The sequence below is a fragment of the Strigops habroptila genome, chromosome 2, assembly GCF_004027225.2.
Source record: "Strigops habroptila isolate Jane chromosome 2, bStrHab1.2.pri, whole genome shotgun sequence".
Taxonomy (NCBI): Eukaryota; Metazoa; Chordata; class Aves; order Psittaciformes; family Psittacidae; genus Strigops; species Strigops habroptila.
In genome coordinates this window covers 55,147,312-55,163,791 of record NC_044278.2, presented here as the reverse complement: position 1 = coordinate 55,163,791, position 16,480 = coordinate 55,147,312, and the positions used below count along the sequence as shown (strand labels likewise).

Sequence of the window (16,480 nt, the reverse complement as noted above, 5' to 3'; positions counted from 1 at the left end):
AAAAGAGAACTCAGGAACTCAGTCTATAAATAGCTAAAACAGGAAAATGATGCTTGATGATAGGAGATAATTCTTACACATGTTGAGCAGCGGTGCACACAACCCAACAGAGGTAACTTGTAGCTAGCAACCAAGTTTAAAAAAATATAAAAATGGGTAAAGCAAATGAATTTAAGTAACTGTAGGCTTCTTGAGACCTTGTTATAAATGCAGAAATTGCCACACAGTTCCTCTTTAGCCTCTGCCACAAAAACTTGGCCAAGACTTGCCCCGAAACAGCCTCTAATGACCTTAAGAATCTGTCCAGCTAAGCTTTAAAAAGACAATGATTCCCAACATTAAAAGTCCAACCTCGAATAACTGGGTTTGATGATATCTATTTACAGATGGGTTGGAAGGGACCTCTGGAGATCATCTGGTCCAACCCCCCTGCCAAGGCAGGGCTACCCAGAGCCCTGCAGGTTACACAGGAACACATCCAGGGGGGTTTTGAATGTCTCCAGAGAGGGAGACTCCACGACCCCCCTGGGCAGCCTGTCCCAGTGCTCTGCCACCCTCAACGTAAAGAAGTGCTTCCTCATGTTGAGGTGAAACTTCTTGTGGTTTAGTTTATGGCCATTGTTCCTCGCCCTGTCGCTGGGCACAACTGGAAAGAGTCTTGCACCACCCTCCTGGCATCTGCCTTTGAGAGGTTTACATGCATTCATGAGATCCCCTCTCAGTCTTCTCTACACAGCTCCTGCAACCTCTTCTCATAAGAGATATGCCCCACACCCCTGACCATCCTTGTGGCCCTCCACTGGACCCTCTCATCAGCTGTTCATGGACAGTGATTTCCTTTCATCATTAACCTCCAACAAAAAAAAAAAAACCAAAAATTAAAAAAAAAAAAAGTATGAAAGAGACAATGACGTAAAGGAATGCACTTTCTTCAGCTTAACTTCAGCTGGATTACCAGAATGTCCCCCACAGCCTGAGAGTAAAATGAGTGGTTTTGTTCAGCTAGGTTCAGTTGGGTCCTCAAGCTACCCTGGCACTGCAGCAAGCTAGTAGTGGTAAATTAAAAAGTGATGGATGAAATAATTTCTCCACTCATTCATCCCACTTTTCATGTGGACTCTGAAAATGGGTGCTGAAAACTGAGGTACACCCCATCTGCTCCTGGACGAGCTGCCTAGACTGTCCCCCTGGCAGCAACAGCAAAGCAAGCCTCTCCTGAGGCTTTATCCTCTTCAAAGCAGCCCGTCTACCACTGCTTTCTGTTTTGGCAGACCCTCTTCCCTCACTGCTCCCGATATACACACCACCAGCTCTGGCGCACTTAGCCTGGTAGGCAGGAAGAGCTAAATGGGCAAAAAGTTGAGCCATGTTGAATCTCAGGGTGAGAAGAGTCAAAGCAGCAGCAGCACGGGCTAACCTCCCACTGTGACTAGCGGAAAAGCAACAGGGCACACAGGGAAATGCAAAAGTGCAAGTGCTTTTCCAGGAACAAAGCATCAGACAAAGTCACCATTCAGAGGGAGAGGGTTGAGCACTGAAATTATCACAAACTCTTCAGAGAGCCACAGAACAGTTTGGGTTGGTAGGGACCTTAAAGACCATCTAGTTCTAACCCCCTGCCACGGGCAGGGACACCTTTCACTAGAGCAGGTTGCTCCAAGCCCCGTCCAGCCTGGCCTTGAACACTGCCAGGGATGGGGCAGCCACAGCTTCTCTGGGCAACCTGTGCCAGTGCCTCAGCACCCTCATTGTGAAGAATTTTTTCCTTATATCTAATCAAAATCTACCCTCTGTCAGTTTAAAGCCATTTCATTTATATGAAGTCAAACCACAGGGACTTATTTACTTCACCATTCTTAAACACCAGTATCTTAAATACACATCTCAAAAAAACCAAAATTAGGAAATTCTCCAAAGTTTATGTTTTCAGTCATTTAACCAAGAAAACGTGAAGTTTAAAAGGAGTATGAATCCATTCAAAGTGCAGATAGTTACACTTCAAATGGCCTGAAACAGTTGAGTTAAAACATATCCTATGGCCACTCTAACTGCAAGGCAAGTTCCCACCGCTCAAGAGGAGATGAGAGGTTGGGGCCTCCCAGTCACAAAAGGCTGGATCAGCAGTTCTGGGCTGCAGCTGCCAGCCAGGGGCTGCACGCTCTGAGCTGGGATGGGCAAAGCCTGACCCACTCAAGCACAGTTTCTCTTTCTCCACTGTCGGAGAAGTTACCACGGTACGTTCAGCAAAGTGCTAGTGCAATTGCGCAAATGCAAGAAGAGATGCTGCAGCACATCCCACCTCCTGCTCCATGATTGCACCAGTACAATGTAAGCTCTTGAATCTAGCATGCATCCAAAATCAATAAGCCACATGCAAGTATCAGCATGAGAATACAGCCCAAGAAAGCAGAAGTGTTTGGGGATGTTCAGGGAATTGGTTTTGGTAAGGCCGTGCTCTATGTAATCCAAAAAAATCTCAAACACTGAAATTTGTAAGTAGAAAAAATTATTTCATACCCAAAAAAATGCAGAAGGATCGTGCCAAAAAGTGAGACAATGAAGGTGGAGCTTAAACAACTAACAAAAATTGCTGGATTACAGAAATTTTAGAATATTTTATGACTTTGCAGATGAGAACACTGTTTCATTTGACTGAAAACAGGTGTTGGGAAGGGATGCTCCCTGCCTTTTTGCAGTCCACTGGACACATTTTTTCATTTTGCTTTTAATTAGATGCATTTGATCTCCGAGTGCTTATACATGTTTCCAAGCTCAAAATAAGACAAAGAGGAAGTACGTCTGTACTTTAAACAGCACTTCCTTTGACACTGCCTCTCTTCTTTCCTAAGTTGGCAAAAGCATCTTTGAGTCTTGAATTCAAACAAAATCTCAAGCCTGGCATGGATACTGAAGATTACAATTGCCACGAAATCCATTAACTGAAAGATATATCCATGTGAGTTGTTCTGTCTTTTAAAAACAGGCATGAATAGATAGACAGATAGATAGATAGATAGATAGAGAGAGTAAAGCTTGTCCTGCTTTACAGAACACAGTACTATGACAAAAATCAGGAAAATTCTATGTACGACATTTAAAGAGGGAAAGGAGAAGCATATCCTTCAAAAAGGAGGAACAAAGGCATTACACAGTTCATGTACAGGAGAGAAATTAAAATCAAGATAAATTTAAGAAGGTGATTTGAATAGCCTGCTGAACTGAGGTCTATGGGACCAATCTCAGTGAACTCCACAGGAAGTAATGACAACATTCCCACAGGAACAGGCTTGGTCTGCACAGCAGCAGAAGTTTCATCCCTATAGCAACACAACATTTTCAGGTTTCTTCTGTTCCATTGCATCATTCTTTCATGTTACTGCCCTGCAGAAAATAAATTAAATAATTTTTCTATGAAGAAAATTTGATTCAATATTCTGTGTAATGCTCCTACTCATGAAGTAAGGAAGTTTGTCTCTTAAACCATGAGACAAAAGGCCCTGTGAAGAGAAGAGCTAACAAAAGGAACAGATTTTCTCTTCCAAGATCAGCATGATTACTTATCATATTCACTTTTCTTTCAAACCTCCAAATATCTCCCTCAAAAATTCCCCTTTAGTTCTATTTTAATTAAGCATCAAAAGCCTCACTGTTCAACCGCATATCTAGCAATGCAGACTAGCAGAAAACATTTTAACAGGCTGATAACTAGAGTGCTTCAGAGAACAGCAATGCACTGGATCTCCTTGTTTGAATGCTCTTTTTCTGTTCTCTGGACAGCACAATCACCCTTTTTGCCAAGGGGATCAGCGTAAGATGTTCCTTTCGGGACTGGAGCTCCTCTGCGTTCCTAAGCAACAGATTTGCATAAGCTGAAGGAGCACAAAAAAATGCTTTTCACATCATTTACTGGCCTGCCCGATTAAAGTAAAAGGCAGAAGAAAGCAAACAGCAGCTGACAGTCCTTTGTGCAACAGATTTGACATATTGTTAAGCCTGCAAAAATACATCTGCGATTGGAACAAAAAGAAAGGCTCAATAAGTGCAAAAGAGAAAACAAAAATTATGGCACTGAATTATCCCATGCCAGCACCATAGCAAGTCCCAGGAGAACGGTCACATAATGGAAACAGCTGATTTAGTATTAGACTCCTATGGAGCAGTGTGGCTCACAACATTAACTGCTTTGCTCTGCCACTGGAGAGATACATGATGAGAACCAGGCTTCCAAGAGCAGACACAGATTAGGGGGGCAATGTAAGGCTAAAGTGCAGAATTTTTTTTTTTTATTAATTTTTTTTTTATTTTTTTTTTAATATCTCAACTTTCCAAATGAAAAGCTCTTCATGTTCAGTCAGAGTGAATTTTTCACACAACAAGCAATCCCCATCTCTTTACAAAAGCAAAACATATGCTACCTACCTACCTATGCTTCCAGTACTTAAAAGGGACAAGAAATATGGAGAGGGACTTTCTACAAGAGCATGTAGTGACAGGACAAGGGGGAATGGCTTTAAATTGACAGAGGGAAGATTTAGATTAGATATTAGGAAGAAATTCTTCACTGTGAGGATGATGAGGCACTGTCACAGGTTGCCCAGAGAAGCTGTGGCTGCCCCATGCCTGGCAGTGTTCAAGGCCAGGTTGGACAGGGCTTAGAGCAACCTGGTCTAGTGGAAGGTGTCCCTGCCCATGGCAGGGGGGTTGGAGCTGGATGATCCTTAAGGTCCCTTCCAATCCAAAACATTCTGTGATTCTGTAAATCTATGACTGTGCAAACAAGGTTCAAGAGCTCAGATACACCAGTCTTACCACCTCAAAAACCAAACACTGCAGTATCAGATACATCAGTAAGCAACCACCAATGCAACCTAAAAGCCAGGCTTTCCTGAGTCAGTACTGGTCCTCCCTCCCTCCCTTCCTCCCACAAGATAACCAGGGTCAGGAGGACACCATGGCTAACAATGCTGTCATGTAGCTGAAACAGCTCACTGACACACTGACCACCAGCACTCATGACAATGGGTCACGCTCATCAAGTAACTATGGGTATTCCCCTCCAGTGTCCTGGATGAATTCAAGCACACTTCCAATGACAGGAAGGCCTGACACTCCACTATCATCATGAGTTATGAATGGGAACGCTCAGGCTCTTCAGATAAAGTCTCCATGGAGACTGGTGAGCTATGGTAGAACAGAATCACGTTCCTTGATGCCTGACATCAGGTGCAAGTCTACTGACTATTACCTTTTAAAGTATCAGTAAGAGAACTCTCCCACAACTGGAGAACACTGTGTAACCCTAGCACTCCCACATCATAGCGCAAGGCTGAACTCACTATACTCTTGCTAGCAAGTTAGCATAAGAGTGGCTTTATCTTTTCCTGCCGTGTTAGCAGACAGCAGCAGGAAATGGATGAGTACATACTAATTCTACAGCAGCAGCACCTGCAGTGAATGATGCAGCAAGTAATGACCACATATTTCGATAGGCAGCCTGGTTAGTACTGTGTATGTGCAGTATCATTCCACATCTTGAAATTTTGGAGACGCATCTTCCTGATGATAAAACATAGCGTCATATGCTATCCCCATGCAGGAATCTCACCTGCAGTGCAAAGTACACGCTTCAAAAATGGGAAACTGATCTTGCTCATCCCCATTTGTTTTATTTGAGAATCCATTACGATGATATGGGAGAAGCCTAACCCTGTAAAGTTTGCTCCAAAGGCATCCCATGAATGTGAACAAGGAGGGAGGGCCTGCGTCTGCAGCTTGGTCTGCAGCACGCACCCCTCTCTGCAATGGCAATTGTGCCACAAGAATTCACAGAGGGGTTTTGCTTGGCTTGTTTTATCTGTGTACCTAAGCCTGAAGGCCAAGATATAAGTCACCAACAAAAAATATTGGGGCTAGATGGCTGAGGGGGTTTTTGTTGATTTACTAATTAATTCTTAAAGAGCTGAGTTAGTTCTGAGTCAACATGGAAACAAATTTATTAATCGTAAACTTCTGTACATATTAAAACCCCTTCTGCAATATCTGGCCTCTCCTCAGACTGGCATGAAGTTAAAGATTGAACTGCTGTCTCATTTCAGGTTTGATGCACTGAGATCTGTTTTGCTACACTTATTTGCCTCGCCCCTTTAATACTCCCTGATATTACATCTTTGAGTTGCACCAACTGCAACTTAGATTTTGCTTGTCCTTCAGTTTTCAGTTCTTTCTTCTTAATGCTTCTTGCCTAACTCCCTCCCCTTCTCTTTTTCACGCTCTTTTCCTCTCACATAGTTCACTCCTCCCCTCGCCTGTTTAATCTTCTTGTTTCCCTGCTTGGGCTATTTTCCTGTGCTGCTGCTGTTACCTCCTACAGCCGTCCTCAATGTGCATTTCTTCCATACCTCTGTTTCTAAGTCTTCCTGCTGCTGCATGGGTGTGTTAGGAAGCAATGCTGCACTGCATTGCTTTGGGCAAGACCACATCTTGGCACAGAAGCTAACCACTGAAGTACAGCACTTCTGGCATGCTCAGCAGTTGTGAAAAGTGCTCTCCTTTCTTTGCAAAGATAAGATTCCCAGTGTAAGGATTCTGCAAAGAATGAGGAAGGAAACAGCAGAAAGAAGAGGACGAAGCATGTACCCATGGAGTTAGCCTGGCATTGCTCAGACACAGCACCTTTCATCCTGCAGAAAGGGTATCGTCACAGATTGCTCATGCCTTTTAACGTAGGTTCAGTCAGTTGTCCTTTGTATTTGGTGTGGAGGGACTGCTAGTAGCTTAATCGAAATGGGCAGACCTGTGTGCATATGCTGAAAGGAGTGTTGCGTAGTGGACACCCACCACCTTGTCAGGACAGGTAAGAGAGATGAGCCACAAAGATTAAAAGACGAGAGTCTGGAATATTTAGATTTAAATCTAAGCAACAACACAACCACTCGGCCTTAGACAAAATGTTTATTTAAGCATGAGAGTTCTTGAACTGTACTGTCATTTCACAGGACTAGTGGAAGGTGTCCCTGCCCATGACAGGGGGGTTGGAATGAGATAATCCCTTATAAGCCAAACCATTCTGTGATTCTATGAAGACTGTGGAGAAATTAATAATAAAACCCTGTTTCCTCAGGGAGGGGAGGATAGCACTCTTTTCCTGGGCTCAGTTCCAGGCATGGTTTCTTCAGGGGCAGCCTTACCACTTCTTTGTGGAGCCCACTCTGCAGAGCCCCCGCCTGCAGGGAGGCCACCAGCCACAGCACCACTGGGGGCAGCCCCCCCAGTCTCTTTTGGCAGCACCTCTGCATTATCCATCCAGCTATGTCTACAGCATACACCCCCAGCTAATATGACAGGCACTAATTATATACAGCGGGTTTATTCAATGCAAACCTACAGCTGAAGCTCTGACTTCAGCACTGCCTTATTTTAACTTTAAAAAGTGAACAAAGACTTCAATAAAAATGACTCTTTACAACAGAGGCTGTCTGCTGTCATTCCCACTCCTTCCCTCTACCTGTAAGCACTTAGGAAGTCAACAATACAACACTGCTTTCATTCAAGCAAAAAAATTACATTGCTTTATCTGAAAAAGAAGTTGGAAGATATTTTAGCCAAATTTGTACTGCTCATGCTTAAAAGTATTTATTTAATGGCTGAAGAATAATGTACAATTTTGCAAAATTACAGTATTTAAAAAGAGAAGAAAAAAAAAACAAAACAAAAAAAGGGGGGGGGGGGGGGGAGAAAAAACCAAACAGGTTTCTGAAGCTATTAAAAAAGAAAAAAGAACGAAAAAAATTACCCTACATGCATTTCAGGGAAGAGGACGAGAATCAGACAAGAAGCAAGTTATAATAGTTCTCTTTAAAAAAATAAGGAAATATTACAGGACAGGGTGAAGGAGAAAATGGAAATAAGCAAACAGCTTTTAGTTTCTTAAGCTTTCTTCTTCCTCTAAGAGAGCCCATCATCTGTAACATTTTACACTTTCATTTTTATACAGCATATGAAAATATGCAGTTCCAGTGAAAACTTGTCAAAAGCTTTACTTCCCATATCACCAGATGAGCATCCACATCTATCTTGAGCAATGTGTCATGACAGTCCACCTAAACTTTACATTCAGAATACATAATTCAGTGTACTCTCATTGATTTAATATGCCAGTGAACCCACTTAAAATAATTAGAGCCATACTGAAAGACTATAAATCAAGTTCATGTCTACAGCACTTTTATTTTCTGTCAACAGGCTGTCCATGTCCCTATCAGAATTAAAGTATTTTAAAGTGACATACAGCACTACCATATTTTTAGCTAAACCCTGGCAACAAGCTTCTTGCATACCTACACTGCATAAGGAAAACATCTCCAAAAGCTCCTCATACCATTTACATAGCTGGAATCACTACTTAGCACATCTACTCTCGAGACTCATGTCCTAACATAAAACCACAGCACTGGTTTTGAAATCTGAGTATGCGTTTCTAAAACCAAAAGCATCATGTAACCTTTTTCTTTTCTTTAACACTGTATTCATTCATAAGATCATTACTGAGACTCAACCCTGCTAATCATTTGTAGACTGTCATCTAGTAAGTGTAAATCTATGTGCTGCCTGAATTCTCAAGATTCCTTTCAGTGGAGGGTGGGGAGGGGAATGGCATTTTTTGCTCCAAAGGAGCAATTCTTGGCTTTAAAAATCTGCTCAGTCATTCTACTACCTCCCGACCAATATTCGTGAAAAGCCTCCCTGCAGAAACCAGCCCTCTGAGAGGATTGCCAAGAGACACCCCATTAAACTGAGAAAATCTCCCAACGTCTGGCCTGAGCATGGAGAAATCATGCAATTTCACTCCAGGAGTAACATGTTTGTAAGCCAGGAGTGCTCACGAACCAGGGAAAGGAGGGCACCGCTGCCTGCTGCCCTGGCATTTACCTCTAACAAAAGCAAGAACAGTAGCATTAGTTCCTCATGTGTTACCCAATTGAAATAAGAAAACCTTCATTCACGTTAGCAGGTAGAACCTCTCCTCTTACAGAGAACATTCACTTTAAACTGTGCCTAACCAGGTCACTTGTCCCTGCAACACACACACAGAACCACAGAGCAACCACGCAACTGAAGGACCACCATGTTCACCTTTACTTCTCTCTGGTTATTGAGCAGCATTTAACAGGGACCTCACACCTGGCAGACAACATATGGGTAAGTCCCACACAGGGAGTGCCCAGCAAGCAGCTCATTTAGCTACAAAAGGATTTCCACCCCAAGAGCCCTTCCTGAACTCAGTGCCTCACCAGGCCATGAGATTGATGTCTCACCAGGGCCCCTATTGGCCAGAGCAGAGGTCTGGCAGAATGAAACAGCTACAGAAGATGTGGGGAAGGGATACAGCAGCAGGGCGCAAGTGCTGCTCCTACCTATACCTGGGAACAGGGACCACCACCTCCCAGACAGGAAGGCTTGAAGAGCTGGGCTCCCTCCCCAGCACCCCTAGCTAGATCTGCTCTCAACTCTGCTGCCATAGCCTTAAATCACCTCTCCCACAACAGTCTCTCTCTAGAAATGCTACATAGCTATAAAGGCACTTGTTGTCCTGCTGATGGTCAGCCTGAGGAAAGGGGGAGTTCTGCTGAGGCGGAAAATGCCTGACAATTATTTGTGCCATACCCACCTTTACCACAACCCTACTTTTTACAGTTAGAAGTCCAAGACTGCCACCTTTCCTAAAAAAAACACTGAATTGTGTGAAGACAGGATTTTATGAATGCACATATATTTACAGACATAATAGAGAGAGAGAGCAAACAGTACGTACTGACACACAGGAAAATCTTTTAAGCCCTGTGAAGAAAACAAGCTTCAGATTTTTTTCACTGGTATGTTTGAGAGATAAGGAGATCTCCAAAAGAGAAGGTACAATAGTTTTGGTGCTAAGAGACAGAAAGACTATCTGCTATTTTGCACCCTCTGCCTTCCTATAGTAAGTCTCATCAATGCATTATACATTAATTTTTCCACCAGAAAGGCAGGTGGTGCGGATTAATGGAATTATACTTAAACGAAGCAGATCAATACACATTCTCGGTTACCAGTATTACACAGCATAGCATATCCCTGACCCTACAAACATCAGTACCTATGGGCAGATGTAACGAATCCAAGGGCAAAGTAAGGAAGAAGCCTAAACTGATGTCTGTGGCTTAAAATATAAGTACCATTACTAAGTTCTCAGTAAGTTTTTGTAGGTATATACTCATATTTCACAATGTTGAAATGTCTTTCTTTCATGATACTGTGTCAGATCTGCACACATGCCCCAAAACCAAAAAAAAGGACAAATACAGGTGGCTTTCATTTGTTATGTATTCAAGTAACAACGTAGCCAAAAACTAACAAAATGCCCTGCAAGAATAAGGTCTGTCAGAGGTTACTTGTAACAAAGTATATGTTCTAAATATCAATAGTTTCCAAATCTGTTATATTTACTACTCCCTCTGCCCGTGATCTGACTGAGAGAATGCCCAAATGGCAGCTCAGGACTGTTTAAATTAATTGTATTGCCATGTGCATGCGTGGATGGATCCATCCACTTCACTGGCCATTCACACTGGGGTTGTGTCAAGCTCCTACAGCATCCCTAGGTAAACAAGCACTTAATTTGGATCAAGAATAATTGCTTTTTAAGTTGGGGCTTGCCATAGTAACTACAGCCATTTGAAAACACATAAACAATAAAAATTCAGAAAGTGTTTCAGAAGAAGCAAAACCAGTCATACGGCTGACTTCCGACTGACTATGGTGTAACACACTGCCCAACATGAAAGTTTACTTTACTTGTTGGTACAGCAAAGGAACCACATGAAGAACTTGCCCCAAGAACACAGAGCAACAACTGTAAAATGAAACAGTCTTGGTGCACATACAAATACATGCTAAAATTCATTTTATTCTGTACAGCATTGCAAGCTATTCCAGCAGCTTTCAGACCAAAGGAAGAATAAAACCAAATCCAAGAAAAGGAGCTTTGTGGGGATTTTTTTTGTGTTTCATCTTTTTGTTCCAACTTTGCAGGACTTTGCTTCCACCTCAGCCTGAATATCTTGGAAATCTTTGAGAAACAAAACAAGAAGTAACAATCAGATGATTGTAAGAGAGCTATGACAAAATTGTGAAACCTACCCTTGGGAACAAGCCACCTCCCACAGAATAAGTAAACAAAGCACTAACCAAAACTTGAGGAGTATATCAGGCAGATATACTCCTTCACAACTTCTAACATAAAATGCTCAGCTGGAACAACTATCTGTTAATTATTTAATTACACCTTAAAACCTGTGTAATGGCTCAAGGGAATTTGTGGGTTGATCCCACTTCAGGCAAACTGAAAAACCAAGAATTTTGTCAGTGTATGGTCTGGGCATTACAGGTACATCACTAAAGGATTAGCAGCTTTTTAAGTCACATATTCAGAAGTTCAGAACCGAAAAGTCTGGGCTGATCGTGGAACACTCCCTCTCTTATAAGGTAGATTTTAATTATTTTAAAACGACTCATGTAGTTCAGCTCCACTTAGGTTTAAACACAGTGATATCTAAGTGAGAGGTTTTAAATTGACACATTTCAAACACCACTTCACTGTCCTCATCAAGACCCTCAACAGGAATTGACCAAACCCAAGGTCTGTAAACAAAACACACAAAGACTTACTCATCTTCAGCAGGGCAGGTGGGGGAGGGAGGGAAGGGAAGTGGGTTATTTTCCTAAGATTGAGAGGTTTATTCTCAAAATAAATAAATAAATTAGGTGTGGCAATCTGAAATCCACAAAGTACAATTGAGACATTCCATCAAAAAAATAACCAAAACAAAACCCATCAAACAAAAAACCCCAAAACCCAGCAAACTAAGCTGCTGCAGTGAAAGACTGACCACATTTCTTAAGAGGACAAGCCAAGCAAGTTTTGACGATACCGGACTAAGCTTTCCTGCTGTACCCTGATGCTGTACAGGCTGCTTCCGAATTCCTCCTCCTTCCTGGCAGCTACAAAGACAACTGGCTGCCTACACTAGCCAGACTTCACAGACCAGTTGTCTGGGAACACTTAAAGAGCCTTTTACGTTATTAGATGAGGAGAAACTCTGTGTTTACAAATGCAAGAGTTTTTAAAAGGTTAAAGTAGGACTTAAATAAAGCCAAGAACTAGAACACCGAAGTAAGGACTAGCAATGCATTTTCTAGCATATAGCTCAGAGATATTTGGTCTGCACATAAAACAGTTTGTATAAGTGCAATTAATATAAACATAATGCAGAGATCAGAGAACTGCATTACAGCATTATTAGAAGTTCCACTTTGAAAAACACGCTAACCAGCAACACTGCATGTGTACGTGTTCAGCAAGTTTATTATAATAAAGTTATGGCAAACAAGTAACTGGAATGCAATAAGGACCGGAGTTGCTCATTAGCCTAAGCTTTCAGTTTCCCACAGTTTACTGCAAAGCGTGGTATGACCTTCTAATTAAGAAGTTCCTCCAGACAGCTTTCCTCCCCCTCCAATACACACTCTCCAGCCACCACTTCAGGCAGACTGGCTACATCCCACAAAGACAACTTCCTCCTCACCGCCTCCCTGGCACAAACAACCATTTACATGTCTAAATGCTACTCAAAGCTGTCATCAAACGGCGCAGAAATAAAAACCAAGGCAATGAGAGCCTACTGAAAGGCAGAGTTGCTGTTGAACCACAGGAATACTCGCAGAGATGAAGTGCATGTTTGCCTTCACCTCCCTGCTCGTCAGAGACAGGTAGGAGATGGACGGGGTACCAGACCGCCCACCTGGGGAGTTTTGTGCTTACACTGCCACTCTCCCTACAGCACTAGTTATTTTAACTGGATAACACTCAGCTTCCTCAAGAGGAAGTTACTCTGTGTAACTCTGTGTCCTTAGACACTAGATCATCTCCTTCATCTGACGGGCGGGATGGACCTGCATAAGGCTTTTTAATTTCATTTTTTTCCCCTCTAATCCTCGCCGGGACAGCATAGACAGCAGAACTCCAACCACCCCTGGCTACCGACACACGGGTTACGCATGACACAGAACAAGTTAGACCCCACACCCATTAAAAACACACTAAAGCTGGCTTTTAGCTACCTACCCCTGAGGCGTCACCCACCGTCGGGGCCCGCCTGAGGGAAGGGCCACTTGCCTGTTGCCCGCGCCCCGGCCCTTCCCGCCGCCGGCCACACCAGCGCCCCCGAGGCGAGGCCCGGCTCCGCCTGAGCAGCCGGGGGACCAGCGCCAGAAGCAGAGCGGAGGGGATAAGCAAATCCCAAAGCAGCGCACCGGGATCGCGGTCACCAGCGAAAGGAGCGCGGGACAGCCCGGCGCCTCGCATAAAGCGTCTACAAATGGGGGAGAACGGGGGGAAGCCGCACACGGAGCCGGGCGGCCCCGACCCGCGGGCAGGCCGCTCCGGGCCCGAGTTAGCGCTGCTCACCCGCTCGCCGCCGGCTCCGGGGAACGGCGCTGTCCGGCGGCGGGAGGGGCCCGGCCGCCACCGAGAGTCGCGTCGGCCCCGGCGGCTCCGCTCCTGGGCCGCGCCTGGCGAGGAGTTTCCTGTCTGAGTCACTTCAACCGGGAGCTGCACAGGGAAACACCCTTCCTGCCGCTCCAGCTCCTCCTCCTCCCGCCTCATCCCAAACCTGCCGCCCCTTCCCACCCCGCCAGCCTCCGGCTCCTCCTCCTATTCCCGCGAGGGGCCGGGAGCCGTCCCGGGGCTGCGGCGGGCGGGAGCCGCCTCTGGGCTTCCAAGGAAAGCGACCTTTTCTGTGCCGTACGCACAGGGAAAGCCGTACGTAAGAAGACGAATCTATACATAAGACGACCGTGCCCCCGTCGTACGGGTATTCAAACCCGAGAGCAGCCCGGCACCGCCGTGAGGGCCCCGCGGGAAAGCCAGCGGCGCGGGGCCGGCGTCTGCAGGGCACCCGGGTGTTCTCCACTTGGCAGTTTTGGCAGGATACCGCGGGGGGGACCCAGCCTTAAAGAATGAAAGAGTATCCCGTAGGAAAACCTTTTAAATGTCCCCTAGAGGGTGCTCATGCCTGTCTTTTCATATCGAAGTGCCACTGTTCATTGAAACCAAAAATAGAAAACACCCAAGAATGGCTATTTTCCACTGCCTCTTGACAACCTCCCACCTTTATTTTTTTATAAAACACAACAACTATGTATATACTTGCTCATTTTAAACTTTGCTTACCTTTTCCATGTAATATTTTCCCATTTCAGGTTCTGTTTTTCACAAAATGGATTAGGTTAGAAGGGACCCTAAAGATCATCCAGGTTCAACTTCCACCAGAGCAGGTTGCTCCAAGCCCCGTCCAACCTGACCTTGAACACTGCCAGGGATGGGGCAGTCACAACTTCTCTGGGCAACCTGTTCCACCCTCACATGAAAAATTTCTTCCTTATATCTCATGTAAATCTCCCCTCTTACAGTTTAAAGCCATTGCCCCTTGCCCTACGCTGCACCACAAAATGAAACTGTCAGCTCTTTTTCACTAAAGTTTGTCAAAATTGTTCTTTCTATCCACTCTTTCATGGCAGACAGAATCCACAAACCTACTACACAAAGGGGGTTAGGGGCAGTTGAGAGCATGAGAACTTCCAAACAATTTTTCCTCAAAGCCTATTTGCTTGTATTGAGCTACTTTAAGTTGCATTCAGAATTGTATTTACTCTTGAAAATACTCTCTAAGCATCAGCAAACTACACAGTATTGCTATAGCAAGCAACTTCAGGTCTCTGTCTTCAACAACTGTTAGTGGGACACTGTACTATTAGTGATTTTTGTGCTGAGACCTAGTCCTTTACTTCATATGTTGTTTGGTTTGTTGTTTGGTTTCCCAAACAAGTGTATTAGGGTTCCTTAAATAGCATCCACAAGAAAGCCTTTGGAAAGCAGGGATAATTTGCTAAACTCCCTAATTGTCGTTATTTCAAGTACTCTCTAATCCAATTATTCCACCCATTCCATAACATCACGGACTCCCACAGCTTGTGAAGAAGTTCTGTGTCATTGCAAAATGTTACTGTGACCATTTCACCACATCATAGACACATCTTCACAGTCCTATTTTCCCCAATGCTGCAATACAGCCTTTTCTAGGACGTAGCTCCTTATTCTTCTCTGTCTGTATATATTCATAAGCATTTTGAGTGCAGAGACCAAATGAATGAATTTCACCCATCACCAAACCCAGCCCAAACTGTAAAACACAAGAGCTGCATGCTTTGTTTTCTAAAGTAAAATGACAACTGATATTTTCCAGTGCAATCCTCCCAATGCCCTTTTCCACAAACCATGCTGTCTGAGCAATAAGAGCTGAGCCTAAGGACAGGCCTTGCAATGCTCCTTCTAAAGGAACCTTTTGAGCAGGTGAAGGCTGGAGCAATATGCTCTTTATCAGTATTCTTGTACTCAAGTTTATAGCTACCCATAAGGTCAGATAAAATACTGATGATGATGTGCAGCTAGTCAAAGTCTGTGTTGCTTTTGTATTAGTGGATATTGGAATTGGAGGACAACCACATTTTACCATCTGGATGTCTATGTTCTCATGCAACATGATGCTTATCAGAACCATTTTAAAAGCGCCCACTGCACTACAGCTGCCCGATTTAATCCACAGACATCCACATGCCTATTTCCTGTAGTACAGCTATTTCCATTTTACTTTTGATTTTTCTTTGAACTTTACAGTATCTATCCAAAGTCAGGAGCCCACAGGAATCCACGGAAGAGTTTCATTCCACAGCAGCCTGAGAGTTTCACCAGGAATCTTGTGGCGCTGCCTCAAGGTGTCTGCTATGTCTAAGAAGCTGATGTACTCTCTGGTTTTGCAACCACAGTCCAACCACCAACTCGCCAACAGACATGAACAAGCCTTAAAGCCCTTCTTGATTCTATTACAAATTACAAAGGACATCAGTACAGAAACTAGGGCATGTACATTAGGCAATTCATCCCACCCACTCTCTACCCCAGCTCTGCCCCTCTAACGCTGGATACCATTAGCTACCCAGGCCCCAAGACCTGTGAGCCTTCCCAGCAATAAAGGCACAGTGCAGCACAGGCCACTGTGCAACCCAATCAATATGAACTGTATCAGTGAGGAAAGGTTTTTCTTTAAGTGTCCAGAAGAGTACAGGAGGAAAGCTGGAAAATTGTAAATCTCTGCAGTTAGTAAGATTAAAAAGCACATCAGAGGGAATTTTTTATATATATATATATATATATATATTTTTAATCAGCCTGCAGTTTAGAGATGCTATCTTTAATCCATGCTACCATGGAAACCATGCAATCAAGAACTGGTTGCTAAACTTTTGGGTATCCATAGCTTGATACAAGGAGAGGTCTTCAAGGACCTAGTGGATAATTAGGGGTTATTAAAACTAAACACAGAAAGCA

At 43.9% G+C, this 16,480-nt stretch overlaps 1 protein-coding gene across 5 annotated transcripts in view; it reads right to left on the bottom strand.

The window, feature by feature from the left end:
- CYFIP1 (cytoplasmic FMR1 interacting protein 1) overlaps window positions 1-16,480 on the bottom strand; it is an 82,246-nt gene that overhangs the window by 65,272 nt on the left and 494 nt on the right. The window contains exons 1-2 of one of the 5 annotated variants that reach the window (XM_030477503.1): window positions 13,502-13,660; window positions 10,926-11,104 (exon numbers count right to left, since the gene is read on the bottom strand). The exons of 1 other annotated variant lie outside the window; for it this stretch is intronic. In XM_030477503.1, coding sequence (XP_030333363.1) covers window positions 10,926-10,939 — 14 coding nt within the window. In that variant the 5' untranslated portion in view covers window positions 10,940-11,104; window positions 13,502-13,660. Of the gene's footprint in view, window positions 1-10,925; window positions 11,105-13,501; window positions 13,693-15,776; window positions 15,875-16,480 lie in introns of those variants that run through there. 3 more of the 5 variants (XM_030477502.1, XM_030477504.1, XM_030477506.1) reach the window with 3 other exon arrangements.